Source organism: Cricetulus griseus, chromosome 4 (genome assembly GCF_003668045.3).
Source record: "Cricetulus griseus strain 17A/GY chromosome 4, alternate assembly CriGri-PICRH-1.0, whole genome shotgun sequence".
Lineage (NCBI taxonomy): Eukaryota > Metazoa > Chordata > Mammalia > Rodentia > Cricetidae > Cricetulus > Cricetulus griseus.
Window position 1 is genome coordinate 182,018,421 of NC_048597.1, and position 24,247 is coordinate 182,042,667.

Here is a 24,247-nt window from a genome sequence, read left to right on the forward strand (position 1 = left end):
TGGAAGCAGGACAGTCCCCTCAAGCATGGTTATCCATGCTGACAGACAAATAGATGTCTGTCTTGCCCTTGCTGAGTGAGTGATGCGTATCTGAATCAGTCATGCTCAATGACGGGCACCTACCCTCTTGCTGAGCGAATAAGCATACATGTGTTCCCTTCAACCTAAGACATGAGCCTGTGAGGGCGACACAGTGACTCTTTGACGGGTAAGATAGGGACACTGGGGTTGAACCTAAGACAGAGATGACTGAAATCTGACAACAGATAGATACTGCTACTCCTATAATATTAAAACAAAAAGGGGGAACTGTAGGGAGCTGCAGAATACCGCACCCAAAAGATGGCGCCGGTTTCCGCCCTCCGCCAGCCCGACGGCGAGCGCTCTGTGGTAAACAACTCCAAATTTGGTTAAGGTCATGTATCCTCTTAATTCTGCTTGGAGACAACTTATCCTGGCGCGCCACGTAGGGTTAGGTGATTGGTAGATGTAGACTATATCAGGCCCCGTCTCCCTCGACCCAGGGCCGCCGCCATTATACACTGTAAAAGCAAAGAGGTTCCCGATTAAACTGTGTTGAAGAAGATTCCTTGGTGTGGCGTCGTTCTTGTGGTCAAGGGTGGACGCCGCAGGACTAGAGTTATATACAATGTGAACCCATATGGGTGCTGGGAATTGAACCTAGATCCTCTATAAAAGCAATCAATGCTCTTAACCACTGAACTATCTCTCTGGGCCTTTTCATTCCTGGTTGGAAAACCAAACAGACAACAAAAACAAACACTAGTTTAAAATAAAATATTTCTCTAGAAACAAAAAAATGTCAGGGTTCATTTTAACTTTCAGGACTTATGCTTCCCCTGATAAATATTTGACGCTTCACATGTTTGCGTGCTTTTCTTTCTTTATATTGTATGAGTAGTCTATTTACATGTTTGCAAGTATGTGACTGATATCCAAAGAAAGCCAGAAGAGAGCATCGAATCCCCTGGAACTATAATTACAATATGGCTGTGAGTCTCTATATAGGTGCTTGGAATTGAACCCAGATCCTCATAAGAGCAGCCTGTGCTCTTAACTACTGAGCCCTGTCTCTCAGCCCCTAATGCTAATTTCTAAAAGCAATGTAGTTGATGTAATTAAATACTACCAAAAAAGTATATAAGTGCATCAATACTTACAGTGAGTATTAGCCAGGAAAAAGAGCTGAGCTCACTGGAGCTCACCTTCATTTCCTAAGACAAGTTCAACTGATAGTCACACCAAACATACTACCTCATGATTTCAAACAGACCCTGGTCTCTGCTGCTCCTTCTCCCAATGTTGGAGTCTTTACATTCTGACCACATGAGAGAAATGTGACCAAATGTAAAACAACCCTGCGTGTTTCCCTCTTTTCTGAGACATGAAGGAAGAAGCACCAAGCAACTCTGCAGCATCACATGAGCTCAGTGAACACTTCTCAAAACAACATTCAAGTAGACTGAAAAAACTGAAACATGAGGAAGAATAAATGCTGACTAAATAATACAGAGGAAGAAGCAAGAAAATGGAGGGAAAATGGCAGGTCTCAACAGTGAACTAGAAGCTTGAACCTTGGCCGAATGAACATCAACCATACAAAAAGGTAAAGTTCTATCACAACACTTGAAACTTCCTAGACTCCTTCAAGGCTCTCAGACCCCTGCAAGGCTCCCACAAGGCTGGGAGACAGCTCAGGGACCAAAGTGCTATGCAAGCAGAGGCAAGTTAGAGCCCCAGCACCATATTTAAAAAACAAAACCAAAAAGCAACCCTCAAGGATGAAACAATGGACATGCTGAACTGGGGGGGGGGGGAGCCCACAGGGCATCAAGCCTACACAAAGAACTGAGCTGTCTACGGGCAACTGAGTAAAGCTGGGAGCAGGAGAGGTACTCTTTCCCATGGAAAAGCACATCAATTGGTTGCCCACTGCCAAATGGCCAGCCCTGAAAATGGCCATACAAGTAACATTATCCAGACTGAATATGTCATATTTAGGAATATATATGCATGCAATAATAAAGAGGTCATGAATTTGAAGGACAACAGGGTTTAGAGGGAAGAAAGGAAAGGTAGAAATATATTAATCTAAATAAATAAGAGACACAGTCTTTAAGAAAAAATAAATTCCACTGACAGGCAGCAATGGCAAGAGAATTTGTCAAGGCCAGCCTAGCTGAATTACTAGCCCCAGATCTCAGCAAGAGCCTGTCTCAAAAAAATAGACACAAGACTCCCAAGAAACATCACTCAAGGTTGACCTGACCCCTCCAAACACATTTTCACCTCCTGAAAAACCTCTCTGGTTCCTCTAATTCCCTAATTTCAAGAAATTAACCTTAGTTCCAATCTTAGCTCAGATTTACCAATTCAAATGCTAGTTTAGCAGCTTTTTAAATTATAACTGCAAAAACAATACATTACCAGAATTGTTTGCATGCAAGAGTATACACCACATACTTATCTCCAGGGTGGCATGTGCATATTTATTCTACTTAAACCTAGTTTTTTCTATGCATGTGTTTGATGGAAAGGAGGTGAGGTTGAATAGGAGAACACATGGCACATAAGGAAATGATCATGCGCTCTGCTAAGCACTATCAGGGTTAAAGTGAGCCTTATCATTTCAAATACATGCTTGCTTAGAACATGTTAAAGACCTGGGTTCAAATATGCAAATGCTAATATGCTAAACCCAATATGCAAAAACTAAATAACAAAACTACTCACATTTCAACTTATTTTTGTTTTGTTCTTGGAGTCGGGCTTTTACTGTGTAGCCCAGGTTGTCCTGGAACTCCCAGAGATTCACCTGCCTCTGCTCCCAAGCACTGGGATTAAAGGTGTATACTCCCAAGAAACACTAACTTGAACTTATTTTTTTAGCAATGAAAAGGATGGTAAATTTAGTATGGTGGCACATTACACATTTGAAATCTCAGCACTGAGAAGTTAAAACACAAAGATCAAGAGTTCAAGGACACCCACAACAAGCAGACTGTCTCAAAAAGAAAAAGTGAACAGGAACACAGTAAAAGAAAAGTAAGATTAAGCAGACTTTATGGTGATTATAAATGTTCTTAATAGGATTGAACATGGGGGAAATAATATAATTACCTGTAAAGAAAAAAATCACAAAGGTGAAATATGTTAAAAGAAAAAATAAGGGCCATAAATCCATTTGTTTAAAAGTTAATCTAGCAGGTGGTACGCACCTTTAATCCTAGCATTTAGGAAGCAGAAGCAAGTTCCAGGACAATCAATGCTACACAGAAAAACCATGTCCGGGATGGGGGACGGGGACGGGGGGTGGGTGGGGGTGGGGGGGTGGAGTGGGGGGGGAGTTCAACTAATTATGAGACAGGTATTGTGACCACCACCTATAATCCCAGAACTCTGGAGGCAGAAGCAAGTGGATCTCTGTGAGTTCAAGGCTAGCTTGATCTACATATATACTAAATTCCAGGCCAGCCAGGACTACACAGTGAAATCCTGTTTCATAATCATCACCATCATTGTCATCTAGTTATAATTAAAATAGTTACTTAAAAAAGCAATTTACAAACATACAAAAAAATCAATTCTGACTCCATTTTTGTCACTAGAAATTCTTTTAGTAGCCTGGAGTTAGAGTCACAGTTCAACACAGTTGATAATTTATACTGGGTTTTTGTTTCGTTTCGTTGTTTTGGTTTTTCAAGACAAGGTTTCTCTGTCCTGAAACTAGCTCTTATAGACCAGGCTGGCTTCGAACTCGCAGAGATCTGCCTGCCTCTGCCTCTGCCTCCTGAGTGCTGATTAAAGGTGCGTGGCACCAATGCCCGCCAATAATTTATACTGTTTAAAAATAAGAGCTAAGAGAACTTGTTTGAGAACCTGGGTGCAAGCACAACAGCACATCACCAATAGCACCAGCCTTCTCACCTGAGGGGGCAGTGGGGTTACTGGGATTCTCGCTAGCAGATGCACACAGGTCCTCTTCTCCATCCGTTGAGGAACTGGAAGAGGAGTCGCTGCTGAGGTCATTCTCACTGGAGCTACTGGAGCTGGGAAGGAGCGCATACTTCCTCTGGGCCAACACCTCCCGCTTCTTCCTCTGTACCAGCAGCCTCTCCTTCTGCTTCTGTGTCCTCTGGGAGGAGCTGTTCTTCACTAATCTCTTTCTGCATGCAAGTCTCCTCAGTGCACTACCATGAAAACAAGGTCTTTTCATCAACAAGCCTGACACAGACTCTGCCTCAGTCCGAGGCCACTTTTGGGACCGTGAACTGTGACTTCTGCTTTTAGCACTCAGAACAGGCTGGGAATGTCTCACTGAGACTTCTTTGTCCTCATCTGAAGTCACAGTATCAGAGTCCCCAAAATGGAGACTAGATGAGGGAGAAGACAGACACTCACTGAAGGAAGAGTCATTCTCTTCATCACTTGGTGTCTCTAGATGTTGCCTCAGCCCTAGGATTCCCTGATTTTCTTTGACACAATTCTGTACATATGAGGGGCCAGCCTGTTGGCTTTTGCGCTTTTTCCTCACAACCCCACTTTTTTCTTGTTCTTGCTGGTTGCCATTCATGTCCTTCTCTTGTTTTGAATCATCACACAGGTGAGAGAATTCATTCCCCACTTTGCTGTTAATCATCTCCACTTCTGCAGGGAAGCTCTTGGTGGCCCCGAGGGGCTGTGGGTGCAGAAGGACCCCCTTCAGACTCTCCTGTGTTGTGGGCGCATCAGGAGGAGTCCCACTCTTCATAGCCACTTTTAGGGTGTAGAGCTCGTTATATTCAGGAGTCCATTGAGACATGGGAAACTTTAAGGAAGGCCTAGGAGACACAAGGCAGACATTGAAAAGACTCAGTACATCTGTGCTACACAAGTGACTAAAGCCTGCAGCAGCCGTAACATGACTAAGCTAAGCCAGCCTCTTGACTTTCTCATCGAACACTCTAGTACCTCTGCTTCTACCCTACTTTCAGAAACACAGTCAACTAGCACATAGTACTGGAACTTACAGTAACCAAAAGGACCTGGCAATATTCCTGCTAGCTTCCACAATATAGCGTATTTGGTCAAAGCCAAACACTTCCTTTAAGTTTACTTCATTAAACTAAAGAAGAGAATTAGAATTCAAAAGACTGCCTTCTGCAGTCAAAGGAAACCAGTCTGCTGAAATCATACAGCACCCCATGTGCACTGCAGTATTAACCACAACAGCCAAAGGATGGATGAAAAAAATGTAGTAGATACATGATAGAATGCCATTCACCCATTAAAAAAAAAAATGAAATCCTTTCATCTGTAATAACCTGGACAGAATTATAAACCATTACCCTGAGTGAAATAAGGCAGGCTGAAAAGCAAGTTCCACAAGACCTTACTCACATGTGGGATTGACAAAACTAATTCACAAAAGCTGAGAGCAGAATGAAGGTTACCAGAGGCTGGAGAATGGAGTGGAGAGGTGAGATAAGGGATGGCTGGTCAACAAGTACTAGTTAGTTATATACAAAGAACAAGTTTTGGTAACAGTGTGTAATAATGTAATTCCAGGTGATACTATATTGCACATTTCAAACACCTGGAGAAGATTTTGAAAGCTATAACCTAGAGAAAGATGTCTGTGAATGCACATTTATTAACCTGACTGCAACATTACACTATGTACAAACTTATCAAAACACAAAGTACTGAAAAATATGTACAATGTTTAAGCTCTTGTGTATCATTTAAAACAAACTTTAGGAAGGCTACAGTCCTCAGGATTTATAGGCAGCCAATGGATGCTGGGGGAGGTGGAGGCATTTATAATCCCTTACTCATATTCCTATTAGAAACACTATTGGAAGTTCACCATCACCACCAACAAAGATGTAAAAACAGAAGAGAGATGACTTGCAAAGAGGAAAGAGGTCAATGGGAGTGGTGTGGAATAAGAAAGACATGAGAGGGGAATTAGAGGTGAATACAATCAATACATGTACATGAATAAAAATGTACCCATAAGGCTAGTAAAAACCTAAAATTTTAATGTAATTTAAATTATAAGAAAAAACACAATAAAGTCATCAAACCACAACACTTTGGAGGCTGAAGCGGGGAGTACTACAATGACGAATGCAAAGCCAGTCACAACAAGACTCTATCTCAAGAGATTCCTCCAGCCCTGCACCCCTCCCCCGACTAAAAAAAAGAATTCCAAAGACATGTGTTGTTGAATACTGCCTTCAGGGCATAACATGGTCATTGCCCTCTTCAACTGTCAGCAGATCTGAGTGCCAGCAGACTGTACAAGATTGGGCCATGAACTTTCCCTCAAAGGAAAGGGTTCATGAGGCCCACCTCTTCCCAAGAGTTTTCAGATAACCACTGTTAAAGCAGAGGTTGTGAGTCACCCCACCAGTGATCTGCGAGCTATTAGCAGTTGCTAAGAGGAGGGGGCTTATAAGGCCACATCTTTCCCCAAGAACTGACAGGAAAGCTGGTGCAGGAAGACAGATTGCTATTGCAGTGTAGTCACTGCAACAGCTCCCCTAAGAAACCCCAGTTAAACATTGGTTCAACCAAGCCACAGCTTAACTGGATGTTTCTATTGTTGATGCTATTTGGGGTGAGTAGACATTTGTTCATTTATCTTCAGAAAAGTTCATGTCTTCCCTTTGATATTAACATGCTAAAATTGTTTAATAAATACTTCCTGTACATTTAGATGGTTTTTACATTAAATAATTAGCTAGTAGAAATACAGCTTCTTTCTCCTATGACTCCATTTATCTAATGAGACCCTAATTCCAACAGAAGTTTGACACAACTAGTAAATTTAGTGTCAGTACAGCAAGCCTAGAGCAAGGACCAAGATTCTGAAGATAACTGTTAAATCAGCAGCACAGCAGAAAATAAAACTTCCCACAACTGGTCTAAGTGTGCTTAGATCATCTCACCTCTGAAACTGAGCTGTTGAACAAAGGAACTTAATTTACTGCATCAACACCAACACAATTTTTAAATTTTTTATTATTCCTTGATGCATGTGTGTGGCACTTGTGCCACGGTGTAAATATGAAGTCCACAAGACAACTTTGTGGAGCTGGTTCTCTTCAGAGATCAAACTTGGGTGCCCCGGCCTGGATGTCAAGCACCTGAGCTTTCTTTCTGGCTCACAGTGTAATTTTGTACATAAAAGAAGGATGACCATGTAAAATTGTGAACATCACTCAAGATGGAACACTCGCTAGAAAAGTAGTTAGTCTGACAAGTGAAGCACTGTGTTAGAGCAGTATGAGAATCTAAGCAGGCGTAAACACGGTTTGTATGCTTTAGAAACAGTCTGGTTTGTATGCTTTAGAAACCAGTACCTTGCTCAGACTGTCTCCAACTGCCAGGATCAAGGGCATCTCCTCCCTCAGCTTCCAAGTTCATCACTTCCATCCATCAACAATTGTGACCACTTCCTAACTTCCAAAATGATAGAACTGTTTCTACACTAACAGACATTTTCAAACCATTTGTTTGTTTGAGACAGGGCTTCTCTGTGTAATTCTGTCTGTCCTGGATCTCCCTCTGTAAACCAGACTAGCCTACAACTCAGAGATCACCCTGTCTCTGCCTCCAACTGCTGGGATTGAAGGTGTGTGCCACCACCAAATAAAACAGGTATTTTATGTCAAGGGTTTCCATAAATAACAGATACGTAAATGCATAATTGCATAGGTTTTGTGCTCTATTTCACAGCTCTATTATCAGAACAGACCTCATGAAAGTAAGATTACAATGACCTTTCCCTAGAGAATGCCATTCAATCCTTTTCTTTCTTTTTTCTGTGTAACAGCCTTGGCTGTCCTGGAACTCACCCTGTAGTGCAGGCTGGCCTCTAGATTCTTTCTTTTCTTATAAGATTCTTACAAGGGCAGGCAATGATGTTTGCAAGCTCAGTCATTAAATCCTACCTAGAGTATAGCACAATGAGTGAAGGGAGGGGGGAGCACAGCAAGCAACAAATTTACAGTTGCTAGTCAGATCAAGACCATTGCAACAAAGTGCAAGAAAGAACACCTCAAAATAATGAGGCTTAAGCAAGTGTTAGCAAGAGGGAAGGAGTAGATGACATTGGTTACAGTAACAGGTACAAACTCATGTTAGAAAAGATGTAAGGATACTGAAACCAGCCATGCCTTGAGTCCCAGCACTTGAAGACAAAGGCAGGCAAATCTCTGTGGGTTTGAGACTGTCTCTGTGGGCACTAGACACATATTCGACACACATACACACATGCTAAGTACTCATATACATAAAAAATTAAGTAGCTTTTTAAAATTACAAAGACTATACAGGTAAAATTTAAATTAGGCTGCAGATGATCTAAGAATTAAGATTGTGAGAAACAGGGCTTCTGTGTCTCAAAATGCCCATGGTGTTAGCTGTTCAACTCTGTGACTCTACAGAAACCACCAACCCTGAATCTCAATGAGCTTTTTCTTCAACTCTGTGACTATGTGGAAACCAGCAACATTGGATCTCAAACAGTGAAAACTCCAAAGAAAATTATGAAGGCCCTTAGGCACCGGATAATTGTGGACCCCATAAATAACAGAAAACTTGGGATGTATCTTTTCAAAGTATCTGAGATTTATCCAGAAATCCAGCTCTCCCTGAACTTGAATCTCTAAGAAGACAGTCTTTTTCTTTTCCCATCACTTATGCCCCAAAGCCAAAACAATGAAATCTTTATCAGGTTTTAATCAATTTGGTCTTCCCAAAGAGTAAAATAGCAGGGAAGGCAAGGTGACCTATGCCTTTAATCTCAGAACTTGGCAGATAGGGGCAAGAGGATGTCTATGAGTTCAAGGGAGGCCAACCTGGTCTACATGATGAGTTCCAGGGCAGCCGGAACTACATACGAAACCCCTGTTTTTAAGTGAGAGGGAGGGAGGGAGGAGGAGGGAGGGAGGGAGGGAGGGAGGGGAGGAAGGAAGGAAGGAAGGATGGAAGGAAGACAAAAAACCAACCCCCCCCCAAAAATGGAGAGAGGATCAACCACATGTGGGATGAGGTGTCTGGTATGCTTTGTGTCAGTGACAGTTACTGCTTCCTAAATTGTCATGCAAATGTAAAATGCAAAATTAACATCCCATATTAACTCAGAGAGTCTCACTTAGGGGCTACAAATTTAAATCTATTTTGAACTAAGAAAAAAGGAAAGTTTGTGAGACAGAAATATAAGCTCTGCATGATTTTTATTTTGTGTGTATGTGTTTTGGTGATGTGTGTGCATTTTTTCGTATGTATGTGGAGGCTAAAAATCAACCTTAGGTGTCATCCCTCAGGAGCCGCCCACCTTGTTTTTTGAGACAGTCTCTGGAACTCAAAGATTAGGCTAGGTTGGCTGGCCAGCAAGCTCATCTATCTCTGCCTATCCAATACTGAAATTACAAATACATGCCACCATGTTCAGCTTTTTTGTTTTTGTATTTTTGAGACAGGATTTCTCTGTGTAGCCTTGCTGTCGATGAACTCAGAGATCTACCTATGTTTGCCTCTGAGTACTGGATTAAAGGAGTGAACCACCAAGACTGGCTGGCTTTATTTTGTTTTAGGGTCTCAGGCTGGTCACAATCTCACTATTTATACAAGAACAACCTTGAACTTCTAACCCTTTCTCCACCTCCAAGTCCATCTGTCACCACACCTGGTTTATGCAACAGTACCTGGAGTCAATAGACAGGGCTATTGGGGACAACACACAAGCACTCTATCAACTGAGCATATCCCAGACCTAAAGATACAGTTTTACACAACTATTAAACAGGATTTTTTTAAGTCATAAGAGATCTGATATTTTTCTATAAAAATTCTAGAGATAATCAGAAAATGAACTATATATACTAATGCTTTTGAGACAGAGTTTCTCTGTGTAACAGCCCTGGCTTTCCTCGAACTCACTCTGTAGACCAGGCTGGCCTAGAACTCACGGATATCCACCTGCCTCTGCCTCCTGAAAACTGGGATTAAAGGCATGTGCCACGAATGCCCAGCTACACTAATGCTTTTAAATATGGTTTTATACAAGTGAAAACATTATGTCCAAGGATACTATTTACTTGGGGTGATGCTTGAAATTTTTAATTCTCTTCTGAACTCAGTTACTTTAGAATTTGCCAGTTTGAGTATATTAAATCAAGTGCATGGCAGACCCACTGTTACTATCCAACGCTGTCACTACCACTGCTGACACTTGGAGACAGCTGTTCCCAGACATCAAAACTGTTTTAGCAAGAAACCTATTTTCCCAAAGGTATCACTCTGAACTCTTAACTATATTTTCAATGTGCTTAAAATCAAGTTTCTTAGATTTCTGACATCTAAGAATCTAATAATACAATTATGAAAAGGGGAGTGAGAACTTTGATAAATGTATTAGCAAATAACTAATTTGTAACCCCCAACAGCAAAAAAGAAATGACACCCAGAAAACTGCTATTAAATGCAGCTTTTTTTTTTTTTTTTTTTTTTTTTTTTTGACAAGGTCTCACCATGGAGTCAAGGCCGACTAGCCCTGGACTTGCTATCTTCCTGCCTGGGGCTACAAGCATGAGTGAGCATACCCAGCTGTGTCAAATTCTTGTTTTTCTTTTGGTTAGGACAAAAATGAAAACATAAAAACAGATTAATGATCTTGGCAACCTCCCCTAAAAATGCAATACAGTTATTATCAAAAGATTCATTTGGATCCTTGACCATGGTAATCAAGATGAAATATATAAACCATTACAGACAACTCAGAATTGCTCTAAGGATATTTTCTTTTTATTCACTAGATTTACTTAATTTTTACATGCGTAAGTGTTTGGAGTGTATTTTTGTCAATGTTCTTTTGTTGTGAAGGGAGGCCTTGACCACAGCAACTCTTACAAAGAAAAGCATTTACTTGGGGCTAGCTTACAGTTCAGAGGTTTAGTTCAGTCTTATCCTCCTGTAGGCAGACATGGTGCTGGAGAGGTAGCTGAACAATCTCCATCTCTACAAGCAGGCAGCAAGAAGTGAGCATTTGAAACTCTAAAGCCCACCCCCTCCCCCAAGCGACTCACTTCCTCCAACAAGGCCACACCTACTCCAACAAGGCCACAATTCCTAATCCTTGTCAAGTATCACCACTCCCTCATGACCAAACATTCAATCTATGAGCTCATGGGAGCCATTCTTATTAAAACCACCACAGCCTGAATGTACACGTCACACTCCATGTCTGCCAGACGCCAGTAGAGGTCAAACTAAACTAACAAATGGTTGTAATATACCATGTGGGTAATGGGGAAAGAACCTGGGTCCTTTGCAAGAACAAGTACTCTTAACCATTAAAGCAGTCTCCCTAAGTCCCAGAATATTGCTTTCATTGCAGAAACAGGGTAATATCAAAAACCATCTAGTAAAATTACACAACACTTGTCCCGGCACCTTTAATCCCAACACCTGGGAAGTAAAAGCAGGCAGACCTCTGTGAGTTAAGAGGCCAGCCTGGTCTACAGAGTGAGTTCCAGGACAGGCTCCAAAGCTAGAGAAACCCTGTCTTGAAAAACCAAAAATCAAAACTAAACAAAAACAAAAACATGCACTTGCTGAAATCACCAATTCTAGAAAGTCTACTCTGGTGAGGTTAAAGACTCAGGAGACTCTGATAAGCATAGCCACATTCCAAGAGCCAAAATCCACAAGAACTGCATAGCACTGACCCACAAAAAATTAACAGATGGAGTAGAGACAAATATAGGTCACAAGATATAATACTGAAAGAATTGTAAGTCAGAGAAGAAATGGAAACTGGCAAAGCTTGAAGGAGGATCCCTATCACTTTTGTTAGTCAGGCATCTTCATTGGCCGTCCTTGGGATTCTGGCAGGATATGTCCTCAGCTGCAGCCAATCACCTGTGCACATTTACTACCTTTCCCGTTTAAAAGGGCCCTACCTACCTCCCGTCTTTCTCTTCCTTTTCTCTCTGCTTCTCTGCCTGTCTTTCTGTGCCCCAAACACACCTCTCTTTTTTACTGTTCCTGTCCCCAGGACAGTCCCCCCCGCCCGTCCCTCCCCCCTTTTCCCATTCCCTTTCCCCTAATTAAAAAAAAGAAAAACCTTCACGTGAGCTCTGCCACATAGCGCCTTTTTTTCTCGTGCTGCTTTTTCAAAAAATTACAAATTTAACAATAAATAAGGAGAGGACAAATGCAGGCAGGCAAAAGGAAGAGGAAAGACCTTCTAAAGTTACATCATTACAATTACATTTTCAATGGCTCATATAGTAGCACAATGTGAAAAAAAGCCATCAAAAGAGGCCAACAATGGGGACAGAATAACAATTAAAAGGTCACTACTTCTATAAAGCAAGAACACACAAAAAAGGACAGGCGACACTAGGCCCTGAAACAGAATAATCATAAAATCCACGATCACCACAGTTCTGTTGACCTTTGCACAGGAAGCACCTCCTGCTGTCATCCAAGCTGAATTAGTATAACCTGCTTGGATCCCTGCCATTAAGGCCTAGTTTTCTCATTTCTAACAGTCTTTTTCTATATACTTACATGAACTCTTAAGAATACAAATCAGGCCGGGCAGTGGTGGCGCACTCGGGAGGCAGAGGCAGGTGGATCTCTGTGAGTTCGAGACCAGCCTGGTCTACAAGAGCTAGTTCCAAGACGGCCTCCAAAGCCACAGAGAAACCCTGTCTTGAAACCCCCCCCCAAAAAAAAAAAGAATACAAATCAGTCTGGGTGGTGGTGGCACATGCCTTTAGTCCCAGCACTCGGGAGGCAGGTGGATCTCTGTGAGCTCAAGGCCAGCCTGGTCTACAAAGCTAAACAGAGAAACTGACTGGAAAAATCAAACCAAAAAAAAAAAAAAAAAAAAAAAAACTAAATCAGATTGCATTCTATTCCCTCACTGGAAACTTTTCAGTGGTTTCTAAATGTTCCAAAAAATAAAACCCCAACTCTATAGTGACCTCCTGCTCTATCTCCAGCTTCTACTATCTTCCGCTCTCAGTCACTATCACAGGCAAACTGTCCTTTCTTTTTTACCTGTGACAAGCCTTTCAATCTCGGGCCTTTGTTCTTCTGCCCTTCACTGAGATCTTGGGTTAAATGTCCTATATTTGGAAGAGTTTTCCTGACTGTTCTATGGCAACAAGGAGTGTGTGCCTGGCGGGCTTCCAAACAAGGAAAAAGTAACTGATTAAGAGCTGCAAATCTAGCTGGGGGGTGGTGGTGCACAGCTTTAATCTCAGCACTCAGGAGGCAGAGGCTCACAGAGGTGGATCTCTGCAAGTTTGAGGCCAGCCTGGTCTACAGAGCAACCCTGTCTCGACAAACAAGAGCTGCAAATCTAAAATCTATCCCAGTGTCTGCCCAAATCACACAGGTCACTAACTGACTGTTCTTCACTGTCCTGCCAAATAACTGAGGGTGGCAAAGATAGTGGGGAACACATGGTTTACTCCATAGCACCCTGGTGACCTTGCTGCAACTGAACTGATTCCCCAATCCCTGCCCAGTGCCCTTCACTCAGAACCAGACTTCCACCTCAGTCTGACAGCTGTCTTCTCTGCCTCCCCCACCCCCAAATTTCCCATGCAAGTATTTCCCTTTGCAAAACCCACACAAGATACATGGTCAACAAAGTGAAAAAGCAACTCATGCAATGGGCAGGAAATGTTCCAAATCTTACCTGACAAGGGACTGATTTCCAGGACACATAGGAACTACAACCCAACAAAATCTGATTGTAAAATGGACAATCATCCTGACAGTCACCTCTTTGAAGCCAGAAAGCACAGAAGAACAAGCTCAATGACACTGCAAATGGAATGCCTTTAGAGTAGCAATTCCCCAAAGCCAAAATAACAAATGCTGGCAAGAATATGGAGAAACTGGAACATTTGTTCACTGCTGGTGGGACTATAGAATGGCAGCTGTGGAAAACAGTATGGCACTACCATGTAATCTAGTATTTCGGTTCTGGCAGAAATAGCCCAAGTATCTAGCAGACAACCAGATACACAACATGTTGACATACACACAAATGGGACAGCAGCAAGCCTTAAAAGGGAAATCATGAAACATGCTACAATATGAACAAACATTAAAACCCAATGCTAAGTCAAAAAAGCCCAACACACAAGGGCTAATACTGTGATTCCACTTACAGGAAGGCCTTAGACCAGTCAAATTCACTATGCTACTACATAAAATCTAATAGGGAATTTAATGTAATCCCATAGTACAAAATTCTTCCTGGAGAACACCCCACACACACACACACACAGACATAACCCTACTCACTCCAGATAGGGACTCCACAAAAGAACAAATTATGGATACCACCAAAGTCCAACTTGGTGAACCAATGAGTTTTAATGGGATTCCTTACAAGAATATGGGTGAGGAGTAAGTTACAGGAGCAGAAATGACTCACAGACAGCTGCATCACCAAAGCCCACCCCAGCATGAATGAAGTTCACAAAAGCTGGGAACCTAAGCACAGCCTATACAGGCAGCTCAACTGGTTAAGTGTCTTTTCCAGGCAGCTGGTTTGGTCTCAAGTCTTCTTTGAAGCTTTCGTCCTCTAAGAGTCTTCTTCGCCACTCAGGCCGTCTGAGGGACTGAGCTTTTACTGTTTACTCTGGCAGGGAGGGGCCCAGTGAATCTGGTCAGTTTCAGGAACTGCATGAATATAATGAGTTGTTCACATTCCTGCCTTAGAAGCTTCCCAGAAGGTTGGAATGTTTCAATCTCAGAAGAACCTGTTGTACAACAATGTACAGGCTATAATCTCATTATTAGTACTAGTCCATAATTTCCGAATTAATACTTTTTAGATATGCTAACCATTAAGAATAATCATTAAAATCCATTTCACAAAATCTGGTATCATTAAAAGCACAATAATTATTATTGTTGTGTTGGTTTAAAAAGGGTCAATAAAGCTGGGCAGTAGTTGGCACATGCCTGTGATCCCACCACTCAGGAGGCAGAGGCAGGCAAATCTTTGTAAGTTCAAGGCTAGCCTGGTCTACAGAGTGAGTACCAGGACATCCAGAGCTGTTACACAGAGAAACCTGTCTGAAAAATAGGCCTGTTGCTGATGGTGCATGCCTTTAATTCCATCGATCAGGAGGGAGAGGCAGATCTCTCCCAGTCTCATCTACAAAGCAAGTTCAGGCCAGCCAGGGCTACAGAGAACCCTGTCTCAAAAAAACAAAAGAAGTGAAAAATAGGCTCAGGGATTTCACTCAGTGGTAAAGAGCTTACCTAGCTCAAGGCCCTGGCTTCAGTTCCCAACGCTGAGAGAAAAGAAAGTTCAGAAAACGACATGTAAGGGAAACAATTTCAATACCCTTCAGGTAACTGTCTGCCAATGTCCAAAGCTTTAAATTTACAAACCACAGAGTTCTTTTATTTCACCTTCCAGCTCCTAAAACTAAACTGCAAGCTGCCTCCAGGTTTCTTTGGTAACTGGGAGGCAGTAAGCTGAACGCTGCTCTATTTTAAAGTAACAGAAGCAAACTTAAAAGTTATTGTTATTTTATACATTCATTATTATTGTTGTTATTGTTTTCTGAATGCTGGGATTACAGGTGTAAACCACCAGGCCCATCTTAATGTTTTTATAATATACAGAAAAATGCCTCACTTCACATGCCTATAATATATGCCTACAAGAAGTACACACAGAATTAAACCACATTGCTAAATAGCATCTTAAGTCAGCTCCTCTGTATGAATCCAGTATGTGTTGTGTCAGTACTGGGGACTGAACCCAGGCTTCAGGTATGCTAAGGGTCTGAGGTCTTTACAGCTGTGCATCTAACATCTTAACTTAAAAAAAAAAGTTCTTTATCAATAATGTAAATGAGTAAGTATTGCCATTTTTGCTCAATTATGATAAAGATCTTAGAATATAAATAACTACAATTAGTATGATTTACACATAGAGTACTTTATGTCATACAGGGTCATACTATGTAGCCTCAAACTCCCAATCCAACCTCAGATAACAGATGTGTGCCATCATGATCTGCTTACACAGAACTCTTCAAAGAGAACAAGCATTGAATGCCTCCTTGTCAGAAGTGAAAGCTACTGTTTGAAATAGGCAGTGTGAAGCAAAATTACAATAAGCAACAGTGAAAATGAAAATGTGTCTGTGCTCAGTCATTCAGATAAGCAACCATGTGCTAGAGATGTGGGTTGAGGGAAAAGCAAGATAGTGTTGACAAAAAAAAGGTGGGAGTGGTGGTGCATGTTTTCAATTCCATTACTCAGGAGGCAGAAACAGGCAGATCTATGAGTTTGAGGCCGGCCTGGTCTACAGAGTGAGTTCCAGGACAGCTAGTACTACACAGAGAAACTCTGTGCTGAACTTAAAAAAAAAAAAAAGAACAAGAAGGAAGGAAGGAAGGAAGAAAGAAAGAAAGGAAGGAAGGAAGGAAGGAAGGAAGGAAGGAAGGAAGGAAAAGAAAAGAAGAATCCTGTACTCTAAGAAGCTCACAATTTACTATCAAACAGAATCTGACTTTAATGAACCAAAATGCACAAAATCACATTCTGGAGGAACACAGAGGATGCAGCAAATACAGGCTCTGGTACCAACTTCATTTTATGGAGCCATGATACCCAAGTAAAACTAAAGGAAGGGACAGAGAACAGGCAGAGGACACTTGTGTCTAGCAACACAGAGAGGCAGGACCCTCAACTGCTGAGTTTTTCCGGCTTTGTTTTTTCAGTGGGGGGAGTCATTATCAAAGAATGAGAGCTCATGATGGCTCACATCATTTAGGCAGATCTAACTAATAACTAAGGAAATGAAAGGTGTAAGCTAGAAGGGAAGTCAGGACACCCAGGGAAAAAGCTCACCAATGAACAGGCAAACAACAGTTTTAGCTATTTCACCAGGTTAGCATGCAAGAGTAACTAATAATCTCTCCATCCACTTCCAGTTTCAGACTGCTGGAAACAAATAAGGGTTTCTATATTGTCATAACAGCCTGTTCATTTTTATTCTTTACCTTTCATTTTGAGAAAATCAAAAAGCAAATTAAAAAGAAGTTTCCAGTTTGGTCCCTAAGTGGGTACAAATCCTACAATCTAAGACAAACTAGCAAAGACTTAGGCAAGGAACTTTAAAATGGCAAAAAATGAGAAATCAAAAAAAATCTATTTTTTTTGTAAAATTCATTATTCTTCCTTCAACTGTTATGACAAAACAAAAAACAAACAAACAAAAAAACTGCTGTTCCAACCAAAACATTTCTTAAAACTATAGTTGCTATTTCAAATCAGGTTTTACAAAAGTGAACTCAACAATAAACCCATAGTACTGCTACAGGAAAATGGTTGACTTATGTCACTTCAAATTACTACTGGGAAATCTGTACATAAGCACACACTCTTATTAACATTCTATGATAATGCATTAAAAAGTTACTATACAGGGCACATAAATGCTTAAGTATGTTTATGTATCTTCTATCTAGCTTTTATGACATGAAAAAAATAAACATTATTCCACAAATGGCAGTAACCTAGGTAACTAAGTTACCAAAAAGACAAAACATGAGAATTAAGTCAGTTACTCTTTAAAGTAGGGAACGGGAAAAGAAAGAGACAGACTGAGAGATTTTTGTTGTTGTTGTTTTTCAAACAGGCTCACTTTTGTAGGTAAAGATGGCCTGTCCTGCTTCAGCCTCCTGGTATTGGGATTATAGGCTTGGGCCCTTCACCTGGCTCACAGTCTTATTAAGTTTTGGCATATGACGGGTCCTAGGATAATCTAAGTGTCCTTTAAAGAGGAAATTCAGAAACACAGTGGGAGAAGGGTGCAAACACACAAAAGACCATGGGAAGACACTGCAAGAAGGTTGCTAATTGGAAACCAAAGAGAAAAAGAGAGGTCTCAACAGAATAGCCAACTGCTTGATCCTGAACCTCGCAGTTGATATTCCTAAATCACAGTGAGAGACAGATGCTAGCACAAGGTTCAGACACATTACTCCTAATGTTTCTTATAATTCACTTTGGCAGCTCTGGTACCAGAGGACCTCAAAAGTGATCGACAGACCTCTACCATGATACATCCCAGTCTCTTTTATTTTTTTAATTTTTACACAGTATCTCCTCTTGGACTATCATCAAACTTGTGTTCCTTGTGCCTCAACCTCCAGAACAGCAGAAATTAATTACATTATACATGAAATAATAGTCCATTATTCCTTGAAGGCAGACAGACTATGATAAAGCTTTAAAAAAAAAAAGTATAGGATAAACCCCAAGTGACCACAATTGGAAAATAAGGCAAATAAAATTAAAATCAACCAGCAATGGAGTTTAAATGCATTGTAATCAATGGAAAAGAGGAAAGAGAAGGGAAGAAAACCGGAGCACCAAACAGTTGGAACAAACAGAAAGCAAGCAGCTGACAGACACTCTCAATGGCTTACAGTGGCACTAGAGGATGATGGATAACTTGACCTATGGTTTGGTGGTTGTCTAGCATGCCCAAAGCCCTGCTTCCATCCCCAGCACTACCAACAAAAGAAACAGCAGAGAACCTAGAAATACTTATAAATACTATCATATGATTTCCATCAAGAATAACAAGAAGGAATAATCTTTCCAACAAACATTGGTAAAACAACTAGAGAACAATGTGGAGACAAAATGAGTCTCCATACCTGCATCCCAAGAAAAACAAAATTTATCCTAACAGCTGCACCATAAAAACTTCCCAAGAAAGCAGGGTGGCGGTGGCGGTGGCGGTGGCGGTGCACACCTTTAATTCCAGCACTCGGGAGACAGAGGCAGGTGGATCTCTGTGAGTTTGAGGCCAGCCTGGTCTACAGGACAGGCTCCAAAAGCTACACAGAGAAACCCTGTATTGAAAAACCAAAAAAGGGAAGAAAAAAAAAAGGCTAAAAGTAAAAAGACATCCACCAAGAAGCCGCACGATCAAATACTCTGAAGTTCCTAATAGTTATATAGACATCTAACCTACCATCCAGTAACTCCATGCCAAGGTCTGAAAACATACAAAAAAGTTTGTATGTGGATGTTCCAAGTTTTATTCATGGTCAATTTTAGACAGAGCATAGATAAAATGAGATACTCATGTGTAGTAACACAGGAGAACCTCAGAACCTCTGCTAAGGGGAAGCAGACACACAGTATCTGTGTGACTCCATCTAAACGAACTTCTAGAGAGATGAGCTCAACCTAGGCACTTGAAACTATAGTGCAGGCCACTAGGGGCTAGGGAGTTACTTGGGAGTAATTCAGACTGGGGCAAATCCCTTGTGAAATCTCTCCTTTATTCACACTGCATATTCCAAGCAGACTGAGCTAAATACCAAGGAGATTTGTGAAGAAACACTCCTTTGTTTCTTTCTTTCTTTCTTTTTTTTTTTTTTTTTTGGAATAACAGGCACTCTGTGATCTACTATCACTGCTCAGTGTAGCGAAGTAACAGACAAAATTTTTTAAAAAAATGATGCATTTAACTGCAAGTAAAGTTTAAAGGCAAATAAATGTAAAATAAACAAATATCCAACAGTGGTTAATGAAATAAATTTGTGTTCATTTTATTTGTGTGGAGGGTTATTTGTTCATTTGTTTTTCAATTGTTTTTCAATTCTGTTCTGCAGCCCAAGCTAGCCACAAACTTGCATTTTTCAGGCTTCAATTTTGCAATGTTGATATTACAGGTGTGCACACTACCCCCAGCTAGAACTGTAGTATGGGGAATGCCTGCAATTTGTTTTCTTTCTGTTCACTGTGGTGGGGATAAAACTTGGGGGCCCTGTATGTGCTACGCAGGAGCTCTAGACTGATCTAAAGCCCAAGCCCTGCTAACTTGAAACAAACGTTAGCATAGTGATACGTGCCTGTAATCCCAACACTTGAGGTGGAAGGATTCCAAGTTTCAAGGACTACACAGGATGATACTGTCCATAACTAAATAAGTTAATAAAAGGGACTGGAGAGGTGGTTAAGAGCACTTCTTATTTTTGCAGAGGACCTGGGTTCAATTTCCAGCAACCACACTGGCTGCTCACAATGATTCCAGTTCCAGGGGACCCAATGCCCTCTTCTCAACTTCAAGGTCAGAAGCACACACTTGGTGCACATACATTACATACATAGATACATACAGGGAAAACACACATAAAATAAATAAATCTAATAATTTTTTTAGAAAAGAAGTGATTAAAAGGCTTGACTGATCATTAACAGATGACTAGAAATTTGAAGAAAAAAAACAGCAAATTAATAATAGACTCTGGGTGTTCACTGCACAACCCACTCATTGTCTTTTTTTGGGGGGGGGGTGTTGAGACTGCTTCTCTGTGGCTTTGGAAGCTGTCCTGGAACTCACTCTGTAGACCAGGGTGGCCTTGAACTCACAGAAATTCGCCTGCCTCTGCCTCCTGAGTGCTGGGATTAAAGGCATGCGCCACCACCCCACATCTAACCCACTATTTTCTATAGCATTTGCAATTGTTAATAAAACACTAGAAGAAAAATATGTGATGAATGAACACCAGACACAGAGCACCGAATGAATTACTGAACAAAGATAAGTAAGTGTCAAGCATCAGACCAGTGGTTGTCTAGAGATGGAGTCTATCTGGGGATGAAGGTAACTCAGGGTAAAGGAACATACAAAGGAACATTGCAGGGCAACGGGCCATTTTACCTCCTGACTGGCAATTCATTACATAGATGTATACATTTGCCAAAACTCACTGACCTATTAAGAGTGTGATTTGTACTGTTATCAATTCAATTGATTTTTAAAATCCACTATAATAAACCTACCACACACACACAGAAAAATACACAAAAATTAAGTTCCTTCCAGTTATCACCCGAAGAGTCATCAACCCTCCTCTCTTGCTGTAGAAAAGGCCATGCCCATGAGAAATAAAAACACACTTGACTCCTTGGAAAACAATATAAACACAATGAATTCCCAAAAAGTGAGGTTTCTGACTTGGTGACTCAAGCCCTACTGACTTAAGCCCTGCAGTCCCACTACCATGACATATCTTAGCAAGTTCTTAACCTCCCTCTATCTGAAGTTCTTCATGTTAAAATGGAAATACTTACCTCAAAAGACAGTTGTAAATAATATATGTACATGAAAGCTAAAAACACTGCTGTTTTTAAAGTTAACACCCAAATCGCTTTAGAACTCATCTAAGCAAAAGTACACAACCTTCTTTCCTCCAGTTTTTCCTCTCCTTTTCAGGGGTTGAGGGAAAAAAACAGGGGTTCAGTTCTCTAGATACCTCAAGTTAGTCTACCTCACTCAAGTGGTGAACCTCACAACCCTCCTCAAGAAAAGGCAAAAACAAGGAAAGCAGGTTGGCACACGCCTTTAGTCCCAGCACTCAGGAAGCAAAGGCAGACAGATCTCTGAGCTTGAGGCAAGCCTGATCTACAGAGGGAGTTCCAGGAGTGCTGGGACTACAATAGAGAAACCCCATCCCCAAAAAACAAAACAAAAATTAGAAAATTTACCAAAAAAAAAAAAGAAAGAAAGAAAGAAAGAAAGAAAAAGAAACAGCAGCATTGATCTGTTAAAGACTGGAGTTCCTGCTGATCACCAGGTTTATCTGTAGGTCAGACAGGTTCCTTGTGGTCTACATTCAAGGCTGGCCTTAGAAACTCCTGATCCATAGCTCACGGCTGCTGGTGCAAGGATTGGCTGCTGCGGGTGCATGGTTGCCAGACTTTAAGACAGGCATTGATTGGTGTGGACGTGCCTCTAGGGCACAGCAAACGTCTGCAAAATAGCTACCTGCTTGGCTGCTGGGCCCTGATAGCGACCAGGCAGAGGGGACAGTAAGGTGCAAGGCAAAGGCGCTTGACTCCTGACAAGAGAATACCCCAGAAAATGGCCACTTCATGGACAAGCCTGTCCATTATTCAAAAAATAGCCCTTACTTGGAATCCCAACAAGTGCAGCAATTGCCTTTACCACCGATACAGGGAAAGGAGAGAAGAATGAATGACATTTGTTGGACAAGATGATATTGAGATAATGATGCGAGTTCACAGGAGGCTGTGAAGCTGACCATTGGTGGACAAGGAGCATAAATACAAAGGTCTCATGGGGAGGGGAGTGCTACCTCTCACCCTCCATTGCTGAGGTTATAGAATATTTTTTGAAACAGTCCTTCAGTATTTCTTTATGAACTTTAGTTTAATACAAGTAGAAGAAATGGAGAGTCATCTTAGGAAATGTAAAATTTCTTGTGTGTGCACATCTAAAGAAATAAAAAGAATGTACTTCTGGGAGAGAAAAAAAAAAAAAAAAAAAAAAAAAAAAGGCCAGGCATGGTAATACACCCTTTTAGTCCCAGCATGCATGAAGGCAGGAGCAAGTAGATCTCTGCTTCAGGCCAGCCTAGTCTACAGAGTAAGTTCGAGACAGCCAGGGCTATTATACAGAAAAAAAAACCTTTTTGAAGGGGTGGAGGAGAGAGGCCCAAACTTTGAGCTGGTAAAGCTCCAAAATGAAGTTGCAGTAAATAAAAATCAAGCCAGAAAACTAATTAAAGAGCATGGTCCTGAGAATGTAAGACCCGCACAGAGAATGGTGATTTACCCACCTTTAAGCCCAGCACTTGGAAGACAGAGGCAGGTGTATCTCTGTGAGTTCAAGGTCAGTCTGGCCTACAGAACTAGTTTTCCAGGACAGGCTCCAGAAAACCCTGTCTCAAAAAACCAAACCAAAACAAAGAAAAGAAAAAGAAACCAAAAGACAACACACAGGATGGCTCGGCAGGTGAAGGTTCTTGCCACTCACCCTGATGACCTAAATTCAGTTCTCCAGACCTACATGGTAGAAGAAGCGGTGCCACTGTTCTGTTTCCTCCACACATATGCCATGTTGCATGTGTATGTACTGGCACATACACAAATAAACGTGATAGAAAGATTTTTAAAGATGCTTACAACTGGTTAATTCTCTGGAGCAGCAGTTTTTTTTTTGTTGTTTTTTTTTTTAAGCTCTTCCACACTGTAAGGATCCCAATTTTGATATACAGGTTTTATCTATTAATAAGCAACACATTCAAAAGTAAAACTGAGTACATCTGTAAAAGTAATAGTATCATACACTAAAAAATTAACACTTATAAATGTTTCCAAAATAATGAGAAAGAAATGCTATTTTCATGAATCTCTTTTCAAGACAGGGTCTGTGTAATGGTCTTGGCTATTTTGGAACGTCTCTGTAGGCCAGGCTGGCCTTGAACCCAAGAGATTAGCTTGCCTCAGCCTCCTGAGTGCTGGGATTAAAGGATCGAGCCACCACTGGCAGTTTCATGAATCTCTTAATGTCTGGCTTCGCAGCAGAAAGGCAACTCCTACATCTGCTTTAGTTTTTTAACCTATGAGGGGTTGTGCAGGCTGAAGAGATAGCTCAGTGGTTAAGAGCACCAACTGCTCTTCCAGACGACCAGAGGTTCAGTTCCCAGTACCCCCCCACCCAAAAAAAGAAAATCCAGTTCCATGTAATTACTTACTATAAAAAGGAAGAAGTGTTTTTAATACCTTTCTCAGGTAAGTGCAGTGACAAGGGTAGATAGCTGCAGTGTGAACTGTAGTAGTCAAACTTTTCATATAATCACACTGCAAGTTTGTTGCTTGCCAAATGCTATGGCTTATGCCAGTAATACTAAGAACTAGAAGTCTAAGGGAGAAGGATCAGCCTTAGCTACTTACACAAGTTCTAGGCCAGCCTGGGATACATAGAACATAGTGAGATCCTATCTCAAAATAAAAACAGAACTCTCAGAAAAAAAAACACACCAAAAACCTCACCTCCTCCGTCTTGCACTTCATACAAATCTTTTACCTGTTCGTGATTTTCTAATGTGTTACACTTGTCACTTAAAAAATACTGAATAATGCACACCTTGCAGAAATGAGTAATTTTGTGATATAAAACAGCACGCATGTAAGCACAGCAACGTTCACTTGTAATCCCCAATACTGAGGAGCCTAAGACAGGTAGGCAAACCTGAAGGCAGCCTGGGTGACTGAAAGAGAAAGGGCTGAGAATGTAGCTCTGTAACAGAGCTCACCCACCACTCACTAAGCCTGGTTCAGGCACCAGTACTGCCCAGCCCTGCTATAACTACATCACCACCTCTCAGTAAAATCCTGAGAAACTGCCAAG

At 41.2% G+C, this 24,247-nt stretch overlaps 1 protein-coding gene across 7 annotated transcripts in view; it reads right to left on the reverse strand.

Moving 5' to 3' along the window:
• Positions 1 to 24,247, reverse strand: part of Rnf111 (ring finger protein 111) — a 73,111-nt gene that overhangs the window by 41,189 nt on the left and 7,675 nt on the right. For all 7 annotated transcript variants that reach the window (XM_027411234.2, XM_027411232.2, XM_027411235.2 and 4 more), the window contains exon 2: positions 3,949 to 4,841. In XM_027411234.2, coding sequence (XP_027267035.1) covers positions 3,949 to 4,822 — 874 coding nt within the window. In that variant the 5' untranslated portion in view covers positions 4,823 to 4,841. The remainder of the gene's footprint in view (positions 1 to 3,948; positions 4,842 to 24,247) is intronic.